The 21,460-nt window shown below is 38.0% G+C and overlaps 1 protein-coding gene across 2 annotated transcripts in view; it reads left to right on the top strand.

The window, feature by feature from the left end:
* The window catches only part of ipo11 (importin 11), a 94,566-nt gene that overhangs the window by 42,970 nt on the left and 30,136 nt on the right, over window positions 1–21,460 (top strand). The window contains exons 17-24 of one of the 2 annotated variants that reach the window (XM_062972388.1): window positions 6,822–6,855; window positions 6,977–7,017; window positions 8,011–8,127; window positions 10,458–10,571; window positions 12,020–12,135; window positions 13,040–13,116; window positions 16,278–16,357; window positions 18,077–18,157. In XM_062972388.1, the coding sequence (XP_062828458.1) occupies window positions 6,822–6,855; window positions 6,977–7,017; window positions 8,011–8,127; window positions 10,458–10,571; window positions 12,020–12,135; window positions 13,040–13,116; window positions 16,278–16,357; window positions 18,077–18,157 (660 nt within the window). The remainder of the gene's footprint in view (window positions 1–6,821; window positions 6,856–6,976; window positions 7,018–8,010; window positions 8,128–10,457; window positions 10,572–12,019; window positions 12,136–13,039; window positions 13,117–16,277; window positions 16,358–18,076; window positions 18,158–21,460) is intronic. The other variant, XM_062972389.1, reaches the window with a different exon arrangement.

The following is a 21,460-nucleotide window of genomic DNA, read 5'->3' as shown; positions in this document are numbered from 1 at the left end:
ACTTAGTGATATATATTGCTATGGTTAAGTGTTGTGCATTGTATTATATATTGCATTTGCTTTTATTGTAAATTTACTTGCTGGTATGTTGTATTTGCTTTTGTTGTAAATTTACTTGCTATTAAGAATACATAATGTCTATGCAATTTCAAGATGATACAGATGGTATACCTCCTTCTGAGGCTGAAAGTAGGAATGAAAGGCCCCAAAGGATAAAGCACCCTTCAGCCAAGATGCTAGCCCATCTAATAGATGAAAAGGAGCTCCTCCATGTGAGGTTAGGTTCGGCATGGGAGCGAATTGTAACATTGATGGACAGAATTGAGAGCTTGGGTATTACAAGGGTGCCATCCATATTACAGACAGACCTTGAAGAGACCTTCGGTCTCTGGAGGGGTTTGGTGTCTAAGATAGTCCAGGTCCTCGAGCGCATTAACGCCAAGGATTCAGAGTTAGAAATAGTGTGTGTCTTAGCTGACACTAATGAGAAAGAAAATAAGGTGAGGGCAATTCTAGATGCCTTGGAATTTAGTTCTCCACCTGTTAATCTAAGGTCTGAGCCAAAAGGAAAGCAGTCTTCCTTATGCAGCCATGAGACCAATCTTTTAAAATCACCTGCTGTGGCACTTAGTCTTAAGTCCAACCGCTCTAGCCAGGTATCTAAACTAAGGGAGTGTGCATCATCTAAACATAGCCACTCTAGCAAGTCTTCTGCTGCTGGGAGTGCCATCTCTTCCCTAGCTGCCTTGCACATTAAGGAGGCTGCACGTCTGGAGCTAAAGAGCAAGGTAGCGGGGGCGGAGGCTGATGCTAAGGCAGCTGATCTCACCCTTCCCTTTAAAGAAGAAGAGCAACGACTGCAAAGCAAAATGCAAATAGAACAGGCCCAAAGGCAATGTGAAATAGAAATGCTTAGAATAAAGATGGATGCCGCAGCCAAAAGGGTAAGGGCTGAGACTTTGGCCAAAGCCCTAATTGAGCCACTCACAGAAGAAAATGTAAGCCAGTTACCAATACAGGATCCTTCTGCCAAAGTGTTTGCGCACCTTGGCAGCATGAACAGCCAGTTTTCGGATGAGGAACAGGGAGACTTCTCTCCTTACCCAGAGCAGGGCCCCAAAGTCACTTTTGAGTTTCCTGCAGAGCAGAGCGTCATAGCGGGGAGCTCACCCTTGCTCGAGCTACCTGTGCCTCCTGCTAAAACCCTAGGTCAGTCAATCAGGGCCTCAAGGCCGAGTGCTAGTTGGCCCCTACAGACAGCTGCACAGGGAACCATCGATTCGTCAGTGGTCGATGTCATCCCTCCAAGAGGCCAAAGGTTGACGCAAGGTACACGGTGGGAGTCCACTCCACAACAGCAAACTCCTCAATTGTTCCCTTCGACGCCAGAGTCCCAGCTTGTCTCCATCATCAGAAGCCCCAGAAGAGATCTTAAGGACAAGGGTGTCGAAAAGTTTTCGGACAAGCCTGAGGAATTTCTTCTCTGGAAGGCCACCTTCCAGAGAGCAATCAGAGACTTAAAGTTATTGCCGGAGGAAGAACTGACTCTTCTGGCTGCATGGTTGGGCCCAGCCTCATCCTCACAAGTTAAGAAGATCTACGCAGCCCACGTAGCCGATCCCGACAAAGCCCTGGAAAAGGCCTGGGCCAGGTTGCAGCAGAGGTATGGGGCCAGCACAGAGATTGAAGCATCTCTTATGGACAAGCTCCAAAGGTTCCCAGCTTTAAAACTCAAAGACTTCAAACTCTTGTGGGACCTCAGCGATCTCCTTACGGAATTAGAGTCGGCCAAGGAGAATCCAGAACTGCCCGGTTTGAAGTGCCTCGATCAGCACCTGTCCCAGAGGCAGATCTTGACCAAGCTGCCCTTCACTTTGCAAGAACGATGGGGACAGGAGGTCTTCAACTACAAGGAGGCCCACTCCCAGGCATACCCTCCATTTTCTCATTTGGTCCAGTTCATCACAAGGGCGGCCAGAGAAAGGAATGATCCGCAGACGGGCCTCCCCACCTTATACCAAGGGACCCAGCCAGAGAAGGCATCTGAAGTGGACAAGAAACCACCTAGAGAGGCCAATAGACCGGTCAGCGTAAAGGCAGTCGAAACTCAACTCAAGACTGACGAACCCAGGTCGGAGGTAAAAGAGTTGCTTTGCCCTATTCACCAAAAGCCTCACAGCTTGGCCAACTGCAGGGAGTTTAGTAGAAAGACATACAAAGAAAGGCAACAGCTAGTTCAAAAGCAGGGAATCTGCTTTAGATGCTGTGGAGCAACTCCACACTTTGCATCCAACTGCAAAGAAAACATCAAGTGTGAGAAATGCAACAGCCTCAAGCATTGCACCGCAATGCACAACTCCAATATCATCTCCCACCCCAAAGAGAACGCTTCACCAAAAGAAAAGTCAGCAGTCGAAGACACCGACAAGCCAGCCGCACCAGAGATGCAGGTGGAAGTTTCAGCAGTCGCCTGTACAGAGCTGTGTTCTGACTCGCACCAGTACAGAGTTTGTCATCCTATCTGCCTAGCGGATGTATATCCAGCCAAGAGCCCTTGGCTTAGAAAGAGACTCTATGTGGCCCTGGATTCACAGAGCGATGCCTCCCTGGCTACTCCAGAGTTCTTCCGCATGTTTGACCTTAAAACCAAGATGGTCGACTACACTATGACTACGTGTGCAGGAAAAAAGAAGTTGCAGGGTCGCATAGCATCTGGCTTCGTTGTCTCCTCTTGCGACCAGAAGAGACAGTTCAAGTTGCCAGACCTGATTGAGTGTTCCTCCATCCCTCGGAACAAAAAACAAATTGTAACTAGAGAAGTTGTGGAGGCTCATCCACATTTGCGACGGTTAAAGAATGCTATACCAGCCTTTCGGCCAGATGTGGACATTGCCCTTTTGCTTGGCTCGGACTGCCCGAGCTTGTTCTGTGTGAACGACCAAGTTAAAGGACCTCCAGGTGCACCTATCGCACAACAATTGCCATTAGGCTGGACAGTCATAGGCCCAGTGTGCATAAACAAGATGCACCCACCATCGTCGTTGGACTCCAATCAAGCACAGGTGCTTAAAGGTGGACGTCCTACACTTGTGCGCAGTTGCCTAAGTCATATCTCGGTCTACTGCCAAGCAATAACTCCAGAGTATTCCTCCATCTTCAAAGTCTCTGAGAGAGACGAAGCCACAGCGCTCTCGAAAGATGAGCAAAGGTTTTCGGACATTATGAATGCTCAAGTCTCACGAAGTGCAGAGGTGAAAGCCTGCAAATCAACCACAGAAATCAAGATGGGCCAAAGATCTTGTCTGGAACGACACCATTTTGAACGTTTTTCGGAATGGCACAGTCTTCTTAGAGCAGTTGCTAGGCTTATACATCGCTTAGTCTGCAAAGATAGTCAGCCTTTGCAAGTTCAGGACATGTTGAAGGCTAAGGGAGTAATATTCAGGTCAGTTCAGAGGCATGAGTTTAGTCTAGAAATAGCCAGGTTAGAACAAGGGCTTGACACCCCCAGCCGGAGTTTCTTGCGTGAGTTAAACCCATTTCTAGACAAGGAGGGCATTTTAAGAGTGGGAGGGAGGTTAGCTAAGGCTAAACTCAAAGTGTGTACAAAGAACCCCATCATTGTACCCCCCAATAGCCATATTGCTTTGTTGTTGGTTCGTCACTACCATGAGAAAATCCATCATCAGGGTAGAACTCTAACTGAGGCAGCCCTTAGAAATGAAGGTCTGTGGGTGGTAAATGCTAAAAGTTTGGTCAACAGTTGTATTTTCAAATGTGTCAAATGTCGGCGACTCAGACGAAACTGTCAAAGTCAGTTGATGGCAGAACTACCTCAGGATAGGACTTTGACAGACCCACCCTTTTCCCATGTGGGAATCGATGTGTTTGGTCCTTGGGAGGTTGTCACTAGGAAAACCAGGGGTGGTGTTGTAAATAACAAGAGGTGGGCAGTTTTGTTTACTTGTTTAGTAATACGAGCTGTCCATATAGAAGTCATAGAAGGGATGGACACTTCATCATTTTTAAACGCATTGAAAAGGTTCATAGCCCTCAGAGGGCCAATTAAGTCAATTCGGTCGGACTGTGGCACCAATTTTGTAGGTGCGACCAAAGAACTCAATTGTGTGTCTAGGTTTGGGAGAGACCCAAAGGTTCAGAACTTTACGAATACTGAACAAATTATGTGGACTTTCAATGTTCCTCACGCCTCCCATATGGGTGGTGTTTGGGAGAGGATGATTGGTATTAGTCGCAAAATCCTTAATGCCATGTTTTTGAGTCATAGGTCATTGACGCATGATGTTTTGGTGACACTTATGGCGGAAGTTACCGCAATTATCAACAACCGGCCGCTGGTTCCCCTTACCAGTGACCCTGAGAACTTACAACCACTGACTCCTGCACTTATTTTGACACAAAAGGTGCCAGGATGGAAGGACGTCATGTTGCCAGTTCCGGACGGAACTCACCGTGCCCTGTGGAAACAGGTGCAGTCCTTGGCCAACCACTTTTGGAAAAGGTGGAAAGCTGAGTACTTAAGCCAGCTTCAAGCTAGAAGAATCTGGCAAAGCCCACAGGACAACATTGAGGTTAACAACGTTGTGTTGTTAAAGGACAAAGACTTGCCCCGCCATGCGTGGCCCATGGGCATTGTATTAAAGACCTTTCCTTGCCCGGACGGTAAGGTCAGGAAAGTTCAATTAAAGACTTGCAACAGAGGCAAAGTGTCCATTTTGGACAGACCAATTAGTGACCTCGTGTTGCTTATTGGAGATGTTTAAAGTTCTAGTGTTTGTATTGTTGTGTATACAAAGGTGTTTGTATGTTTTTGATTGGTAAATTCCCACATCCTGGGAAATTAGCGGGGAGTGTTCCGTCCCCCAGGACGATGGTTTGCCTTACCTATTGGTCGTTTGTTTGTTTTCCCTCCTTTACATTTTGTTTGAGCCTCTGGCTGCAAAAGCCTAGGAAAAATGGCTTGGAATCTGCAAGAGCTGGCTGCAGTTTTCTTTGCAGTGATTGGTCAAAGAATGCAACATCTTAGGACCGCCCTTTTTACCAGGGTCTAGTCTCCATTTTGGAGCTTCATTCTGGCTATAGTCTTACAACGTGCTGGAGCTGTGCAAGGCTAACTGGGACAAATCATCCTCAAAACCAGGCCAATCTAAGCCTATCCAAATTAGATAAGTATTGAATTATATTGATCTGGAATAAGAAATCTAGTTAGAGGAGCAGGGTCATTCTGTCGCTTCTAGAACTAATCTTTGCTGTAAAGATAGGGAAGGAAAGAGTTTCTCCTTCTAATATAGGCAGCGTGATTAGGGTATAGTGGTTTTATAATCACCTTTGCTTTCTGGAACCAGGGATAATTCTGTACCTAAAACCTATAGAAATTTGTTTCATTTTCTGCAACTTTAAGATCTGTGCCAGGTTTACAACCTTGTATGAATAAACATCCTTTTTTTGAAGTTCTCCAGACTCAGTCGTTCAATATTTTAGGACAGCTTATAGGGATTTGCAGTTCGCCCGGATAAAGGACGGCACGTTTCAGTTTTATAGTTTTTTATTGTCCGGCGGACGGCACAAGTACCATTTTGGATGTTATTTATGCAGTTCAATCCAATTACCATTTATTTCAGATATAATGTGGTCTGTAGCAAGAGTGATATCTATGACTGAATCACAGATCAGAAGCCAGTGGCAATTTATTACTTAAATCTCAGTGGACAAACTAGGTGGCAGTGAGGTAGCAGAATGATGCTTCTAAAAGCATGGAAGGAGGGAAGTGTCTATGATCCATAAATATACTACCTTCCTCACCTTCACTTCAGCAGAGGTCTTCCAGTTACAATAGAGATTGCTAACATTTGTTTTAATAGTTGTGATGTTGCAGCTGAAGGCTTAGTACGATGTCTTTACAAGGCATTTGAAGGACTGTCTCACTTGTCTTCTGTTGGCCTTAAGCCAGAATGAGGATTCTAGTGTACCATCTTGGACAGTTTTTGTGGGATCAATTTTTGAATCCTGAGAATGTAAACAAGATGTTTGCAGTAGTTCAAACGCCTCCATGTCTCTGTGACATTAGATGTCATTTGAGTTCTACTGTGAGGTTGTTTTGGTGGATCCAGGCAGCAGGTACTATATCATGGCACACAAAATAGTCACTGCTGCATATAAATAAGTGTTGCTTAGTTCCTGGGGGGCTTGCCTAAAAGTGTTTATAGTAGTATCCTTTATAAGTTAAGAGCAGTTTATGTCAAGGGATATCTCTATGTATACAATATATGAAGGTGAGTTTTCTCTGTGGTGGCATGCACCCTGGGGAATTACCTCCCAGCTTCACTATACCAGACTTCAGCACTGTTATGTTTTAGGTGTTTTACAGAAAGTGTGTCTTCTTTCTTTGGCTTATTACATTGAGATACTTAAAACTCTCCTTTACTTTATATTACTATGAGATATTGGCTTGCTTTATAAGACTTTTGTAAAGAATTATGGAATTTGTCTGAATGAAAAGTGGTATAAAATATTTCTGAAAAAAATAAATACATGCAAATATGTTAAATGTACTTAATGTACATGAGGAGCAATTTTTCAGAACTAATTGCATTTTAATCATAGCTCATTAATATATGAATTTGTTTTTCCACATTTAGGTAATTGGAAAAAAGTTAAATGAAATCATGTTTGCAATGTGTAAACATGATGAAATGCATCTAATTTTTGAAAGGAAAATATTGTATAAACAAAATAGGATATGCATCCCTGTTTATGTTTTGGTTCAGTTTTTTTAAATATATATGCATATATATTTTCAGGTTCGTATTGAGACAGCTACAACTCTGAAACTTAATATCCTTTTGTGTATTTAGAGTATCTTACATGATCAGATCTTCAAAATGCTATTGTTTTGATAGTGCTTGCTTCAAAATACTCATTACAAAAAATTCAGTTTTTCTTAACTACTTTTTACCTGTGGATGACTTCGAATTTAGAACTGACCAATTCTTGCCAGTAAGTATTTTTCTTTGTAAGAGTTAGCAAATGGCTCAGTACAAGGATATATGTTAAAATATTGCCCGATGAAAGTATTCCTTTAGGTTTTGTAATATTTAAAATCATCACACTCCAAGAATTAATGCAGCAATTAACCTTTAAGGCTAGTTTTTATTTTAACATGAACTTTCATGGATATAAGTCCACTTCCTCTGATTCAATACTGAATGGTATTAAAGCTTCAGGTTTAAATCATATTTATACGTTTGTGTAAATTCCTTGCACTAAATTTTTAAAAGGGTGGGCAAGGCAATGCAGGTGTCTTTGATCTTCAGTAAATCTGCTTACCAGATGTCAGTTTTCTTGGGTTCAAAATTCTCTCTGAGAAGATTTCTTTCAGTTTAACAAGAACTCTCAACCTGGCAAGACCCATCACTTTGGCTTGTTTTCTCCTGATAAGCTAGGGAAATCATAGTTTGTCCTGGCATATTTTTTTTCTCTGACTTGTGTAAGGGGAGACATCCCAAAATGCTGTGCCTAGTATGTTCATATGTCATACTAATCAAACCATGAACTGAACTTGGTATGTTATACTGCTCCTACTACATTATAATTTTGATGTCTGAATGTGCCCGGTGCTTCTTAACAAACAAAAACAGTTATTTTCTTCTTCATTTTCTTGAAAGATCTTCTGGTTTGTTTTCTTGGAGTCATAGGAGTAGAACTCAAGCATTTTATATCTTTGTACAAACTCTAAAAAAAATCACGCCTATTCTTTTTATTAGCTTGCTTCAGGATTATTGTGGTCCTTAGAGCAGAAAGGGACTACATGCTGATAGTTCTAATCAATGCAACCAAAAATCTAATATTGGATGCTGTAGGACTTTTGTTCATTGGAAAGTGAGCATTTCTTGGGAGCCTTAAATTAACGCTTCTCTAAACTAACTGAACAATCTATAAGATTGTCCCTACTAACTCAGACTAATATATATATATATTTTTCTTTTATAGTATCTGGAATCTATGTTTACCCTGCTCTTTCAGCTTCTTCAAGAAGTGAGAGAGTGTGATACAAAGATGCACGTACTTCATGTTCTGTCTTGTGTAATTGAAAGAGTCAATATGCAAGTAAGTTGTTAACTTGAACAGTTAAATCTGTTTGGCACATCTAAATGTGTAGGAGTATAACCCAATCATAACATTAATTAAAAATGGGAAAACAAATTGGTCTGTTCTATAGATCTTTTGGATTGTTTGAGCAATGGGCCCTTTTAAATTAAGGATCCCTCATTCCACAGAGCTGTATTACAAGCCTACAAACTATCAAGATCTTTTCTCAGACATTGTTTAGTTTCCCTTATCCTGAACAAGCAAGCAGAGCCTTCAAGAGATAACAGCAACCCAGCACTGTCTTCTTACACATTATAATGTTCCTATTTATTTGTGATATGTATCATATGCGTGAGCGGCTGCTGTTAGCTCCAGCTCCTGCCAACCTAGCAGTTCGAAAACTTGCCAATGTGAGTAGATCAGTAGGTACCACTCCGGCAGGAAGGTAACGGCGCTCCATGCAGTCATGCTGGCCACATGACCTTGGAGGTGTCTACAGACAATGCCAGCTCTTTGGCTTAGAAATGGAGATGAGCACCAACCCCCAGAGTCAGACATGACTGGACTTAACGTCAGGGGAAAACCTTTACCTTTACCTATTATACAGTTATGAAACTATAGTACAATTCCTGTCTAAGCTGACTGACAGATAATTGTGTGAGAGCCTTGATACCCCACCCAAATTGGTTAATTGGTTAAGTTGCACAATTCATCTGAAACAACAAAAATTGTCAAAAGGAGGATTAACCAAGAAATTGGTACAGTTAGTTCAGGCTTAATACTCGTGTATATATATTGTTACAATCCTAATTCAGAGAGGAATACCATGAACAGAACACAAACTTTTAATTTTCTGTAGTGTGGTTCCCATCTCCAATATTCAAAATTGGCACATTTCTACATCTCAGCTGTATGTGTGTCTATGTAATAGCAGAGGGCGAGTAAGACAAACAAATATGCAGACAGGCAGAGCAACTCCCAAGACTTAGCTATTGTAATTTTATTTTCAGCAGATTGAAATTTGTGGTTAATTAAATAAATAACCTTGATAACAAACAATGTTTCTGAGATCCATTTAACCCTATTCTCCCAACATATTTTTAATACAAGGTAGAGGTTTTTCTTAGGAACCTAACTATTACTGCTTTATAACAGAACTTATTATATTAAAAAAGAACAGCATAAGGCTGTTGCATCCATAAAACATAGTTAAATAGATCAAGACTTTCTTCTGCCAACAGGCTTTTGGGGAAGGATAAGTGGCAGGCTTTGGGGAGGTTTGTTGAGATTGAGGGGATAAGAGGTTTTAAAGACCATTTTAGTGTATTTTATTATATTTTAATTCAGTTTTTACCACATTATTACTATTTGTTTTTTATTTTTGTATTACACTTTTTAAACTTGTCTAGTGTGGATTGTTGCCCGCCTTGAGTTTCCATGGGGAAAAAGGCGGAGTATAAATAAAGTTTATTATTATTGACACAGCAACATTGTATGACACAGCAAACAAGATAGATATGCTGGATTTCATATCACAAAATCACAAGTTAAACACTTCCCAAGCGTCTAGGACTGTGTGATATATTTTCGGATGATGCGCACAGATCCCAGTAGGGTGGCCTTTTGCAGCTATTATTATTATTATTATTATTATTATTATTATTATTATTATTATTATTATTATTATTATTATTAAACAAACTTACATTTATTACATAAAATATAATAATATGACTGTTAAAGGTAATATGATTTAACGAGCTATGGAGTGGTATATTTGAGTTTATTACAATATATCTTATTTTCTTGGGATATTCTTTTACTAATTTTAAAATATACACTTGGATGCAAACTATGAGTCTTATATTGTAATTACTGATATTTTCCATAGGAATTCTGGGAAAATTCTGATCTAGTCATTATTCTGAATCCTTTTATTTAGACTCATCCTATATAATGTTACAGGAAGTGCTATTTTTTATACAAATCTGTTTTGCAGTGAGAAAATAAATAATCATATCACATAGGGATTTGTATTGTCTTTCAGCATAGTATTGATAATTTCTCATGGAAATTATAAAAACAACTGTATTTTTGGAAATACCCAGTCATAAAGCATTTTTGAACCTTAATAGGTATAGACAAAGGAGCTGGCTAATTATTTTTACTTTAAACCAGTTGATAATTCCACCAAAAAAGTCTTTTTGAATTAATAAGGTTTACAAAAGTATTGACTTAGCATTTAGCAGTTGGTTTTACTGTAGTTGGGACAAGCAGTTATACTTATAAAAACTGAGATCTTAATTTCTAAACTTTCATGAATGCATAAAACAATATTTTCTTTATAGATACGGCCTTATGTAGGATGCCTGGTGCAATATCTACCTCTCCTTTGGAAACAAAGTGAAGAGCACAATATGTTGAGATGTGCTATCCTCACTACTCTAATTCATCTTGTCCAGGTAAGATATTTGAATCTTCTGTTTTTCTTCTCTGTTATTATTGACTTCTGAATTATCTGTATCCCTGATAAAATAGATAAAGTAATGCAGGATTTACAGCAAAATGTTAGAATTGTATCCCAACCTCATAAGAAGAGTTCTCTGGTCAGATCGGAATATGCAACCTATAGTTCTGTTCAAATACCTTTTTCAAACTTCCAGATGCTTACCTTTAGAACTTGCTGCCAGTTTTGGACATAACTATCTTGTATGTATATGTATAGTGAGTGGACATGGTTGTGAAGAATGAGAAAGTATTCCTTTTCCTTTCTTTCCTCCTAAATTGTTCCTGTATATTTCAGGGAGGGAATTTTAAAACTCATAGTATGCATGCCCCTCAAAAATACTTATAAGCTGTTGAAGGCCTGAACTGACAATCAGCTCTCTCTCCTTCTCCCCCTGAACCTTATATTTTACTTTTCAGGTGACTTCGTCATTTTTCGTCATTCTTCTATGCTTTGAACATTAGACTTAATTTCTAGACTTATCCTGAAATTTCAAATATCTTTTTTAAAATTTTGTTTTCTAAAAGTAAGGAATAGGAATCATATGACACTCCTGATACTATACTGCAATTCCCAGCATTCCTCCACATCAGTTATAGCTGCAGGAAATTGGAGCCCCACAGTAACTGGAAGATTGCATCTATCCTAGTTTAAGTGAGACGATATGGTACTTACTCATATACACTTCAGAAAAAAAGATTTAGAAACTTCAGTTCACTACTGAGTAACAGGTTCACAAACTCCAGGTTCAAATTTTGAATTTCTCAATAAATTGAATATGCTTAACTCTACTCCTAGCTTTCTCAGGGATGTTTAGTTTATTCTGACTTTCAAATAAAAGCTATTTGTTTTAGCTTAATTCTTTCGAATCCTGTTACATAGAATCATAAGGAACTGTTGTCAGAGAAAAATGCTAGGCCCATTGTAATTATTTTTATTCTTTGAAAAGGCATTCTCTGGTGACTGAAGTACAAGGCTGTAGTAATAATTCCTCCTCCTACTCTATTTATCCTCAACTCTGTAACATCTGGGAACAGCTGGGTGTGTAGTAATGTACACTTCACTTCCTTACCAATCACCTCTAATTTTTCAGGTAGAATTGGAATATGCAGTTATAGTTTGAAGAAATAAAATAGCTTGTTTTCTCACAACAATTCTTTGATCTGCGGAATAGCCTGCTGTATTACATGTTCTGGACATAACCATGCTTGTCTACGTTTTATTTAAAAATGTTTCCTTTATTTTAATATTCAATCTCTTATCTCATTTTTGCAGTGCTTAACTGCTTAGACTCCTCTGTTCTAAAACTCTTTTAGTTCTAATCATATGTTTAATTATAACTAACAATCTATCTTGAATCTAAAGTAACAAGACGTTATGATCAGTGTTTCATTGTTTCTTTAGGGCTTAGGAGCAGATAGCAAGAATCTTTATCCTTTCCTCCTCCCTGTTATTCAACTAAGCACTGATGTTTCTCAACCTCCGCATGTGTATCTCCTAGAAGATGGATTGGAACTCTGGTAAGTCTTATTTTCTTTTGTGCTATTACAAGAGTAAAGCAGAACAATCTATAATTATATTTGGCTGGGTGCAGTATCAGCCGGTTTCTTGCTTGTGAAATTGGTTTGGCTCCAATTTGGGTTTTTTTTTCAAGATCATTGGCAACAGGCAAATTCAAAGACTGGACCAAAATCAAGGCCAGCTAATAGGACATGGTTTCCACAAAAGAATGACAGGTTTCCAAACATTACACAAAGCATGTTACAGTGTCTTTATTTTATTACATTGTAGATGTTTTTTTAAATCTTATTTTAATTTATATTTTTAATTACTTTAATTTTGTGCTGAGGAGAAATGGGATATAAATAAAATAAATGGGTAACATCTCTTATCTGAACAATAACCTAGAAATGATACAATAGGCAACTCTTTTCCATCTGTCATTTGTGCAGTATTTACATGCAACACATAAGGATTAAGAGGAAGAAAATTCCTCTGTTAGTGAACACTAGGTTCTCACCAAATGGCACTATAGGGAAGCCTATTATCTTAATGTTTTGCAGATAGCGGGGGGAGAGTTGGGAAGAAGCAGAAACTCTAGAAAGGGTTTTTGAGGTGTTGCAAAGGTGGAGTATGGCAAGAATTTTTAACAAATTTATTAGCAAATCACTTTAGAGTTATACTGGTGTAAAGAAAGTTTACCCCTCCTTTTAGTTCATTTCTACTTAAGAGATAATTTCTCAGTTGCATAAACATCAGGGCACTTTTCATCACTGTTTTAAATAATAAACCTGAGTTGACAGTTCTGGAAACTGCTGGCCTTGAAAGTTGACCAGAGTGGAATTATTAACTTTTTAATAGTTTTTCTTGATTCTAAGACATGTTTCAGCACTGTGTTTGATTTTATTTTTCCCTTTTCCCTAGGCTAGTGACACTAGAAAATAGTCCCTGCCTTACCTCAGAACTGCTGAGAATTTTTCAAAATATGTCTGCTCTTCTCGGTGAGCTATCAGTCTTTGAATCTACATGCGACATAAATGAATTTTATGTTTTGACTTGGGTCCCACCTACAAATATCCAAAATCCCAATCACTTCTGATATCAAGCATTACAGATAAAGGATGCTCAACATGTACATGCATTCGTACACTTAGTATGACTGCATTGAAGCCAGCATTTTTAAAAATAATGTTTCTGAATTCTCCTTTTGCTTCTTTTCTCTCTCTTTACACCTGGAAGTGCTTTGGCATAGAGGTTCCTTCTCCTGGGCAGAAGGGCAGAAGCAAGTGTGAATTAGCTTTAGAAGTGATGATTTATGGTTTTCATCTACTCTTATTTGCTTCAGGGTAGTATTGCTTTCCACCAGCATGTAATGCAATATGATGAGAGTCGGGGGAGGAGAAGAGAAGAGAGTGATCTTCTCTAGCATTTCTTTGTTATAGTCAAATTTGTGCTATTTTAGTTTTTTCTTCTTGCAACGTGACAATTTATTAAGTAAAACATTTACCTAGGAGGGGGCTCACTCCTTTTAAAAATAGCCTTCCTTTTTGGCAAATGGGGAATGACACCATAAAGTAACACAATGTTTTCTGAGGTGGTTTCCAGTTTTAATAAACATAGAGTTTTAAATATGTTTATTTCATGGGCATCAGCATGTTCTAGAACTTACTGGTGCCAGATGAATCAGAAAGAGTGAAGACAACATCCTTGCAATTAATTTTAATTGATGAGACCAAACAGATGAGAAAAATTTTTTCTGTGAAGAAACATGAAAATCGTTTCATACGAGTGGAAAATACGAGTGGAATGAGTTGGCGTCCTTTTGGCAACTAACATGAAAATTCCAGTATCAAGTATCTTTTGTAGTATTCTTAAGAGACACAAATATTCCTTCTGAATTGAATTCAGTGTTATAATACAATTAGCTAAGTTCTGGTTTTTGTACATTTAGAAAATATTCCCAGTTGTATACAATCCAGTCTGCCCACAAGTCTGTTTGTGCTCTTATAGAGTTTATGACCCTCCATCTTAACATATGTACAGTACATGCTTCCATTCAGTCTTGATATACTACAAGAAATTGCTGCTACATGATAAGGCCAAATTTTACCATTTCACACAGAATTCATGAACCTTTCGTATCCATTGGGGTTTGGCTCAACCACTAACCATTGATACCAAAATCCATGGCTGCTTGAGCCCATTATATACAGTGTAGTAAAATGGCTTCCCTTCTATGAAATGACAAAACCAGAGTTTGCTTTTTGGATTTTTAAATTTGTTTCAAGCTCTGGATGGCTTAATTGGTGGATACAGAATCCACAGATATGGAGGGTTGACTGTATTGATGCTAGGTAGGTACTAGCCATGCTAATCTTTTGCAGCAAAAGTACATTGATTAACAATGAACAAACTTTCTTTGTGGATTGTAGCCTCAGGAATTCATAGGGTCATAAGGAATATTCAGGGATGGTTTGTCAGCTCCTTCCTCTGAAATATAATATACAGTTCCTTAGTCTTCCATCCAATTACTAACTAGAACCAACTCTGCTTTTCTTCCAAGATCAGATGGGATCTGCTGCCTTTAGGGCGGGAATGGGCAAATCAGCCCTCCTACCGGCCGTTAGGAATTGTGAGAGTTGAATCCAAAACACTTGTAGGGCCGAAGTTTGCCCATGACTGCTTTAGGGTATTTCCCAGAGTTCATTTCTTATTCTTCATTCCTTTTTGGCTACTTAGTAACTCTTCATAAAATATCTCTGATGTCATATAATCAGATAGACCTGAGGGGAAAAGAATTCTGAAACTATGATTTCAACAAGAATTCTCTGTTCTGAAGATCCAAATTAGGTATTCACAGTTTTGTCTGCAAAATAAATCACTTATCTAAACCTGCATGTTTACTCTGTATAAGTATGTTAATTGGGTCACTTGACTCACAAATTTGTAAACACCGGGAAGGTATTTTCAGCAGCTGTCTGCACTGGGATTTGGCACTGTGTAGCTCTCTTGCTAGAATTAAGTTTACCTTTCTTAATCAGCTGACTCTTTCTTCTCCATAAGTATAGTCAGTCCCTGAGTCACAATCAATCAAATTACAAACGACTCATATTTAAGAACAAGGGTGAGACAACAAAAAGTTAAGAGAAATCTATCCCTTGGAAGGGAAGTTCACTCCTGAGGAAAAGGTATCTCCATTGAAGCTTTATCACCAATCCTTGTTTCCACAACAAGCCACATTTTTCAGAATCCATTTATCACAGGGACAGAAAATGAGATGAAATCTTCTGAACTGGGGCACAGACAGCAAAACAAACACCACAGGGATGTTGACCCTTCTCTATGCTAACCAAAGCTCATATATGTGTGTGTATTTGTGTGTGTGACTAGATTACACTTTAAAATTTTCCTTTTTCATCTTATATTCAAATTCAACTGAGGAATAAACCTACAGAACCTATCTTGTTTGTAACTTGGGGACTGCCTGTAATAATATACCTTAATGTGCAGTTTTTAGTGGTAGCCTATAAAAGATGCAGTTTTGTATTGATGAGAATGTTCTTTACATTATATTGTTTCAAACTAACCTTGTGAAAGCAGCAATAACCATAAGATACATTAGGCAACTTTAAGGCACACATACACACACAAAAGTTTACCACAATCTCTGCCTATACATTTATTAATATTGATATGTTTATTTTTATCTCGCTTTTTCTGTCCACGAGGAAACTCAAAGCGGCTGGTCTCTACCCATAAAAACTTAATAGGAAATTATAATCTTTTTGTACTACTGACCTTTCGTTCTGGTGACAATGTGGCAGCAGCCTTTCTATTATCATTTGGTAACTAGAACTAAGAGAAATAAAGTGTCTCCCTTTTTATATGTAGTCTCTAGGACATAGTTTAAAGAGCTTTTATAGATTCCTGTATTTTAGGTTACTGGTGAAATTTTATTACAGTACTTCAATACTCACATGTTTGAGGAAGCTTAGGCCTTTAATTTTCATATGAACATATATATGCTTAGCAGTTATTTTATAGTAGAATTAAAAGAGAAAAGTACCCAATTGTGATGTGAGAAATGTATTCCACTTTTTTGAAATTCTGTAGTCTTCAATCTTGGCAAAGCTAATAAAATGATCTGCTACTTATTTTATAGAATTAAGTTCAGAAAACCTCAGAACTTGCTTTAAGATCATCAATGGCTATCTGTTTTTGTCTCCATCTGAATTTCTTCAGGTATGTATAAAATCAGAATCATTGAAATTTATACAGTTTTGCTTTGTTATGTAATTTAATATTTGGTTGAGGCAGACACCTGGCTGTTGCTGCATGTGACAAAAGTATCACCAATCCATGGTGTGCAAATCCAAATGATAGCACACTTATCTCTGAATCTATGCCATTTTACAAATCAGCTTTGTAAAGGACTGCCAGCTGGATAACCAACCACAGTTTAATGTTGATTCAAAAATATAGTTTATGCCACCTGAGATTTGTTGTTGTATCTGACATTGATTAATCCTATGAAACAATGGTTGCTAATGAGTCACATAAACAGGAATGAATGTATTGAGCAAAATGTAAAATTGAAGAGTTGGGACCTCTAAAGCAACTAATGGAAGTAACAAACTGTTTTACATTAAAAAGGTTTCACATTAAAATGGGACTAGGTTTATATGTCTGTAGCCAGTCACACACATCTGAAAGGAAACTTGGAAAACCACAGGAAAATACCAACCAAAAAATGGTCTGAATTATTCACACTTTGTTATTGTTCTCAGGAGCTGATCTATCAACTTCTATGTCAGTCACTTCTGCGTTCCAGAATTTTCTCAGGAACAGTGCACTTTCAGTAACATTTTGAAATACAAAAGGAAGAAAGCGGGGGGGGGGGGGGATGTGGTGGCACCTTCAAGTCGACCTGGTGTTGATTTTAGCATGAACATTTGTGGCTGTAAACCCACTTGTTCATATGCAGTTCAGAGAAAATGCAGTTGTCTTTAAACCTACCTCAAATCTTTGGCTGTAGGGGAGATGGGAGAATATTTCACAATGTTTAGGACTTTTAATGGTGCAATTAAATATTTATAGTTTTCTTGATTACTGCATATAATTTGTTTCAGAAAGCAACATCTGGTTTGTGTTGTGTTCTTGCTGTTTAATACTGTTGCCAAGTATTCTTAAATTTTAGTTACCATGGTATACTCTATTTAACAGACTGCTCAGTCATTTTGAAGGGCCCCTCGTTGTATTGTTTTTAAATGTCTGTAGTCACGGTTGTCTTCCAGTTCCAGAATCACACAGCACATGAAAAACCTTACAGACTAAAGAGAAGGCTTTTAGCTTGTATTTTCCCTTGTTTGTAAACTTCATGCAGATACAAATGATGACCAAATGTGATTGTCGTATGCAAATGTAAATGTTTTCTTAAAACAGAAATTAAAATTATAGTAAATAATTATAAGATATTTCATTCTTGTGCTTTTGGTGTCCCCTTGTCTCCTGCCCAGTACTTGATACATACGAGCTGCATGTTCAAAACTTTTCTGACCCTGTATGACTACTACGATTGTAACTGGTGATTCCACAGAACCCAGTGCATAATATAGGATTTAGAGATGTGGTTGTGGAGAGAATTTATGACATGTAGACCTGTGTATATGAGAAAGTTCTTCCCATTGATGTATAGGTGTATTGATTTCCCACAGTAGTGTACTAAAGAAATTAGTTGTTAATGTAAAATTTCTAAAATTTGGATTTATTAAAATAAAGAACAAAAATAATTGTTAGCTGGTCGAGGTAATTACTTAGATTCAATTCTTTCTAAATTTTTGTGCATTTAAATGTCAGTTATGCATATTGACAGATATTAATCATTTGATGGTCAATAAAAGCTGAAATATAAACAAGGTTAACTATGAATTTTATATGTATTTATGCCAATTTTAATTTTAGGTCTATGCAGCTGATCTCTGCAAATCATTCTGTGAGATCTTAAAAGATATAACTACTGAGGGTCAAGTTCAAGTTCTGAAGGTAAATAGTGAATGCTCGAATTTATTCTTAAACTACTTCTGGTACCAACAGTAATAGACAGATTTATCATGTGCACTTTCTATTTAATTCTATCGCCACTTTCTTTTAAAAACATTTTATATCATTTTCAAAAACTATTTTTGGAAGTACTGCATTAGACTTTGTACCTAATTTGTAGAATAGCATATTATTAAGTAATTAGTTTTTCACTTTTTATTGTTCACAAAAGTATACTTAAATATGAAAAAATGATCACAAATATACATCCTCTTCACAGTTTAGTTGTAATAGCAAACTATACTAATTATACAATATTTTAGCAGTAATAGCAAAGAGTACTCGCTACACTTTGAAATATGTGGGAATTTTGCAACTTCACCCAGATGATTTCAGAGTCCTAGGAACCCCATCAAGCCTGGCCAATGGTGAGGAATGCTGGGAGTCTCAGGCCAAGGACATCTGTAGGACCACATCATTCCCATTCATGCCTCAAATGTAATATAAACATGTCAGGCAGTATGTTATTTTGTAGATACCTTTGTTGTTCTTATTTGCTCATTTACATCCTGAATTTCCTGACACTGGGAATTAAGGTGACCTACAAAAATTTAAAAAGGAAAAAGGAAAAAATGTACAAAACATAACATAAAAAATTAAAATGATTTAGAACTCAGTCAGGCAAGATGTTAAATACCCTCGCAGTCAGTTACTAAAGGCCTGTTCTTTAACAAGCCAGCTGAAGGACAGCAAAGAGGGGACTGGAGGAAGAGTGTGCCTGAAAGAATGTTCCTACCAGATGTCTTTGTGCCCTTGTTATATCCTCCCCACAAAACTGATAACAGTTGACACTATTATCTATAGTATATTCTATTTTCATGCTTTGATATTTAAGCACATGCTGACCTCAATTGCATAGTTTATTGTGCTTCTGTAATTTAAATTTTAAACATTATTGTTGAGGTGTAACATATTTATGAAGTTTCAAATGTGCTGATGAATTCCCTGAAGATAAGCAAACAACTTTAGTGACAACTGCTCTCCCTTCTTTGTCAACAAACCAGATTTATTACATAAAAACAAACCTGAGCATTTTGCTTACCAATACAGTAATGTACTTTGTATGTTCATCATTCAAAATGACACTTGGCATCTGCTTTGGGAAATGAGTATTCAAAGGATTTAGCTCCGGAGACAAGAGCTAGTTAGAAAATACTTGCTGTGCAGTGGAACTAAGAGATAATGGAAAATAGAATCAGAAATATGTGGTGCAATAAAAGAAGCAGTGACCTTGTTTTGGTTACCTTTATCAATAAGAAAGAATAATAAGATGAGTTGAAAGCACAGCGATTGGGCAGAAATAAACAAAGAGAGTAAAGAAAGGTAAGAAAATGGAAGTGGGTGTGTTGCTAGATGAAAGGGAATTGATTACAAGATAACACTGTTTATTATTATAGCCTTGAGGTCTCCTAATGATGTATGTTGACCCTTTCAATCTCATAGGTTTCCTCACACAAGGAATAATCAGGAGTGGTATGCCATTGCATTTCACTGACTACAGCTCACAATATCTGATATTCTTTGGTCTCCCCATCCAAGTACTAGCCAGGCCTGTCCCTGCTTAGTTTCTAAGGTAGCCAATGCCTTCACAGTATTATATTTATAAGAAGCACATTTCTTGTTTCAATGCATACAACTCTTAACTTTCTAGATTATGTGAGTTACAATTAACTCTCTTTATAAAATATGGAAATATATTGGTAACATCCAAGCAACAATTGCTTCAGACTGTTGAAGAGAAAAATTATTTCCCCCCGAAAACTGCGTCATTGACTGCAGTGTTCTATACACACAGGGATATTATGTCATGTGTTTTCTAGGAAATCAGAAGGTAACAGTGCACATTAATGAAGATGTTAGAATAATTAAAATATATTACTGGCACTGTTTTTGCACTTGCAATAGTTTTATTAAGCTGTCTCACTGGGATGCGTATTAAATGTTGTGATGTAATAGCAGATAGAATGTCACATAAATATTCAGGTAAAGGTCTGCAAGCAAGGAATTCTTCAGAAAGCTGTGACAGCAGTTGTGATGGTAATGGCATTTAGCTTTCTTTGACGAGATAAGGCAATCATTCTGTTTTCATCATTTACTTTGAAATTTGAAGAAAAGCCTAAACACTCATTCATTAAAACATGCAGCTGTTCTACAAGTTCTCCCTGACCTGAATAGTACTCAACATATACATTTTTTTCAGACTCTTGTTCCAGAGCAGTGAAAAACTGTATTATCTAATCTGAGACAGAACAATACAGGTTTTAAAAAATGATCACTAAATGAATACTATCTTAGCAGTGTTTTTTTGGTCATATTTGATATGATTTAGATTTGTTTTCTATGTGTCAGCTTCAACTGGTTCAGAGATTGGCAGCCAGATTACTAACAGGAGCCCCGTACAGGCAGAGATCAATTCCCATGTTGCGGCAGCTCCACTGGCTGTTGGTCTGCTTCTGGGCTAAATACAAAGTGCTGGTCATTACCTTTAAAGTCCTAAATGGCTCGGCCCCATGCTACTTGACCGATCACATCTCCTCTTACAAACCAGCCCAGACATTGCAGTCTGCAGAGGAGGCCCTACTCTCGGTCCCACCCCCACCTCAAGTACGGCTGGTGGGAACGAGAGAGAGGGCCTTTGTTTTGGCTATCCCCCACCTCTGGAACTCTCTCCCTAAAAAAATAGGGCTGGTCCCCTCACTCCTCTCCTTCAAGAAACAACTAAAGACCTACTTCTGCTCATTAGCCAGTTTTTCCTTTAAAGCCAGAGTAATATTATTTCTGGATCATGATCTTGACATGTCCAGAAATTTTCATATTTTCCTCAATGAAGATTCTTATACAATGAGGCCTATATATCCTGCTGTTAATACTAACTAGAACTGGCCCATTATCAATTAAATTAATTCATTGAGAATTCTCTCCTTCAAACTAATCAACCGGATTCTAGCCCAAATATGTCAAAATAGACAAGAGTATAAAACAGTGGGCCCATTTACAGGCCAGACACAAAGTCCGGTGCTGGTCCAGATTCTGCCAAGTTGTTTACACATTTTTTGTTCCATGGTTCAGCCCTGCTGGATGGCCACTCTTATCTTTGTCATTGTTTGCCAATGCTTCTCCTCTTTCCAAGTTGCGTGGGCACAGTAGTGGCCAGGAGCTCTCTGGAGATTGATGATCACTGCTACAGAATCAAACAACAATAAATCTTAGTTCCCTACCCTTCTCTCTATGCCACAGAATGCTGGT

The sequence above is a fragment of the Anolis carolinensis genome, chromosome 2, assembly GCF_035594765.1.
Source record: "Anolis carolinensis isolate JA03-04 chromosome 2, rAnoCar3.1.pri, whole genome shotgun sequence".
Taxonomy (NCBI): domain Eukaryota; kingdom Metazoa; phylum Chordata; class Lepidosauria; order Squamata; family Dactyloidae; genus Anolis; species Anolis carolinensis.
This window is presented reverse-complemented; position numbering and strand designations above follow the sequence as displayed.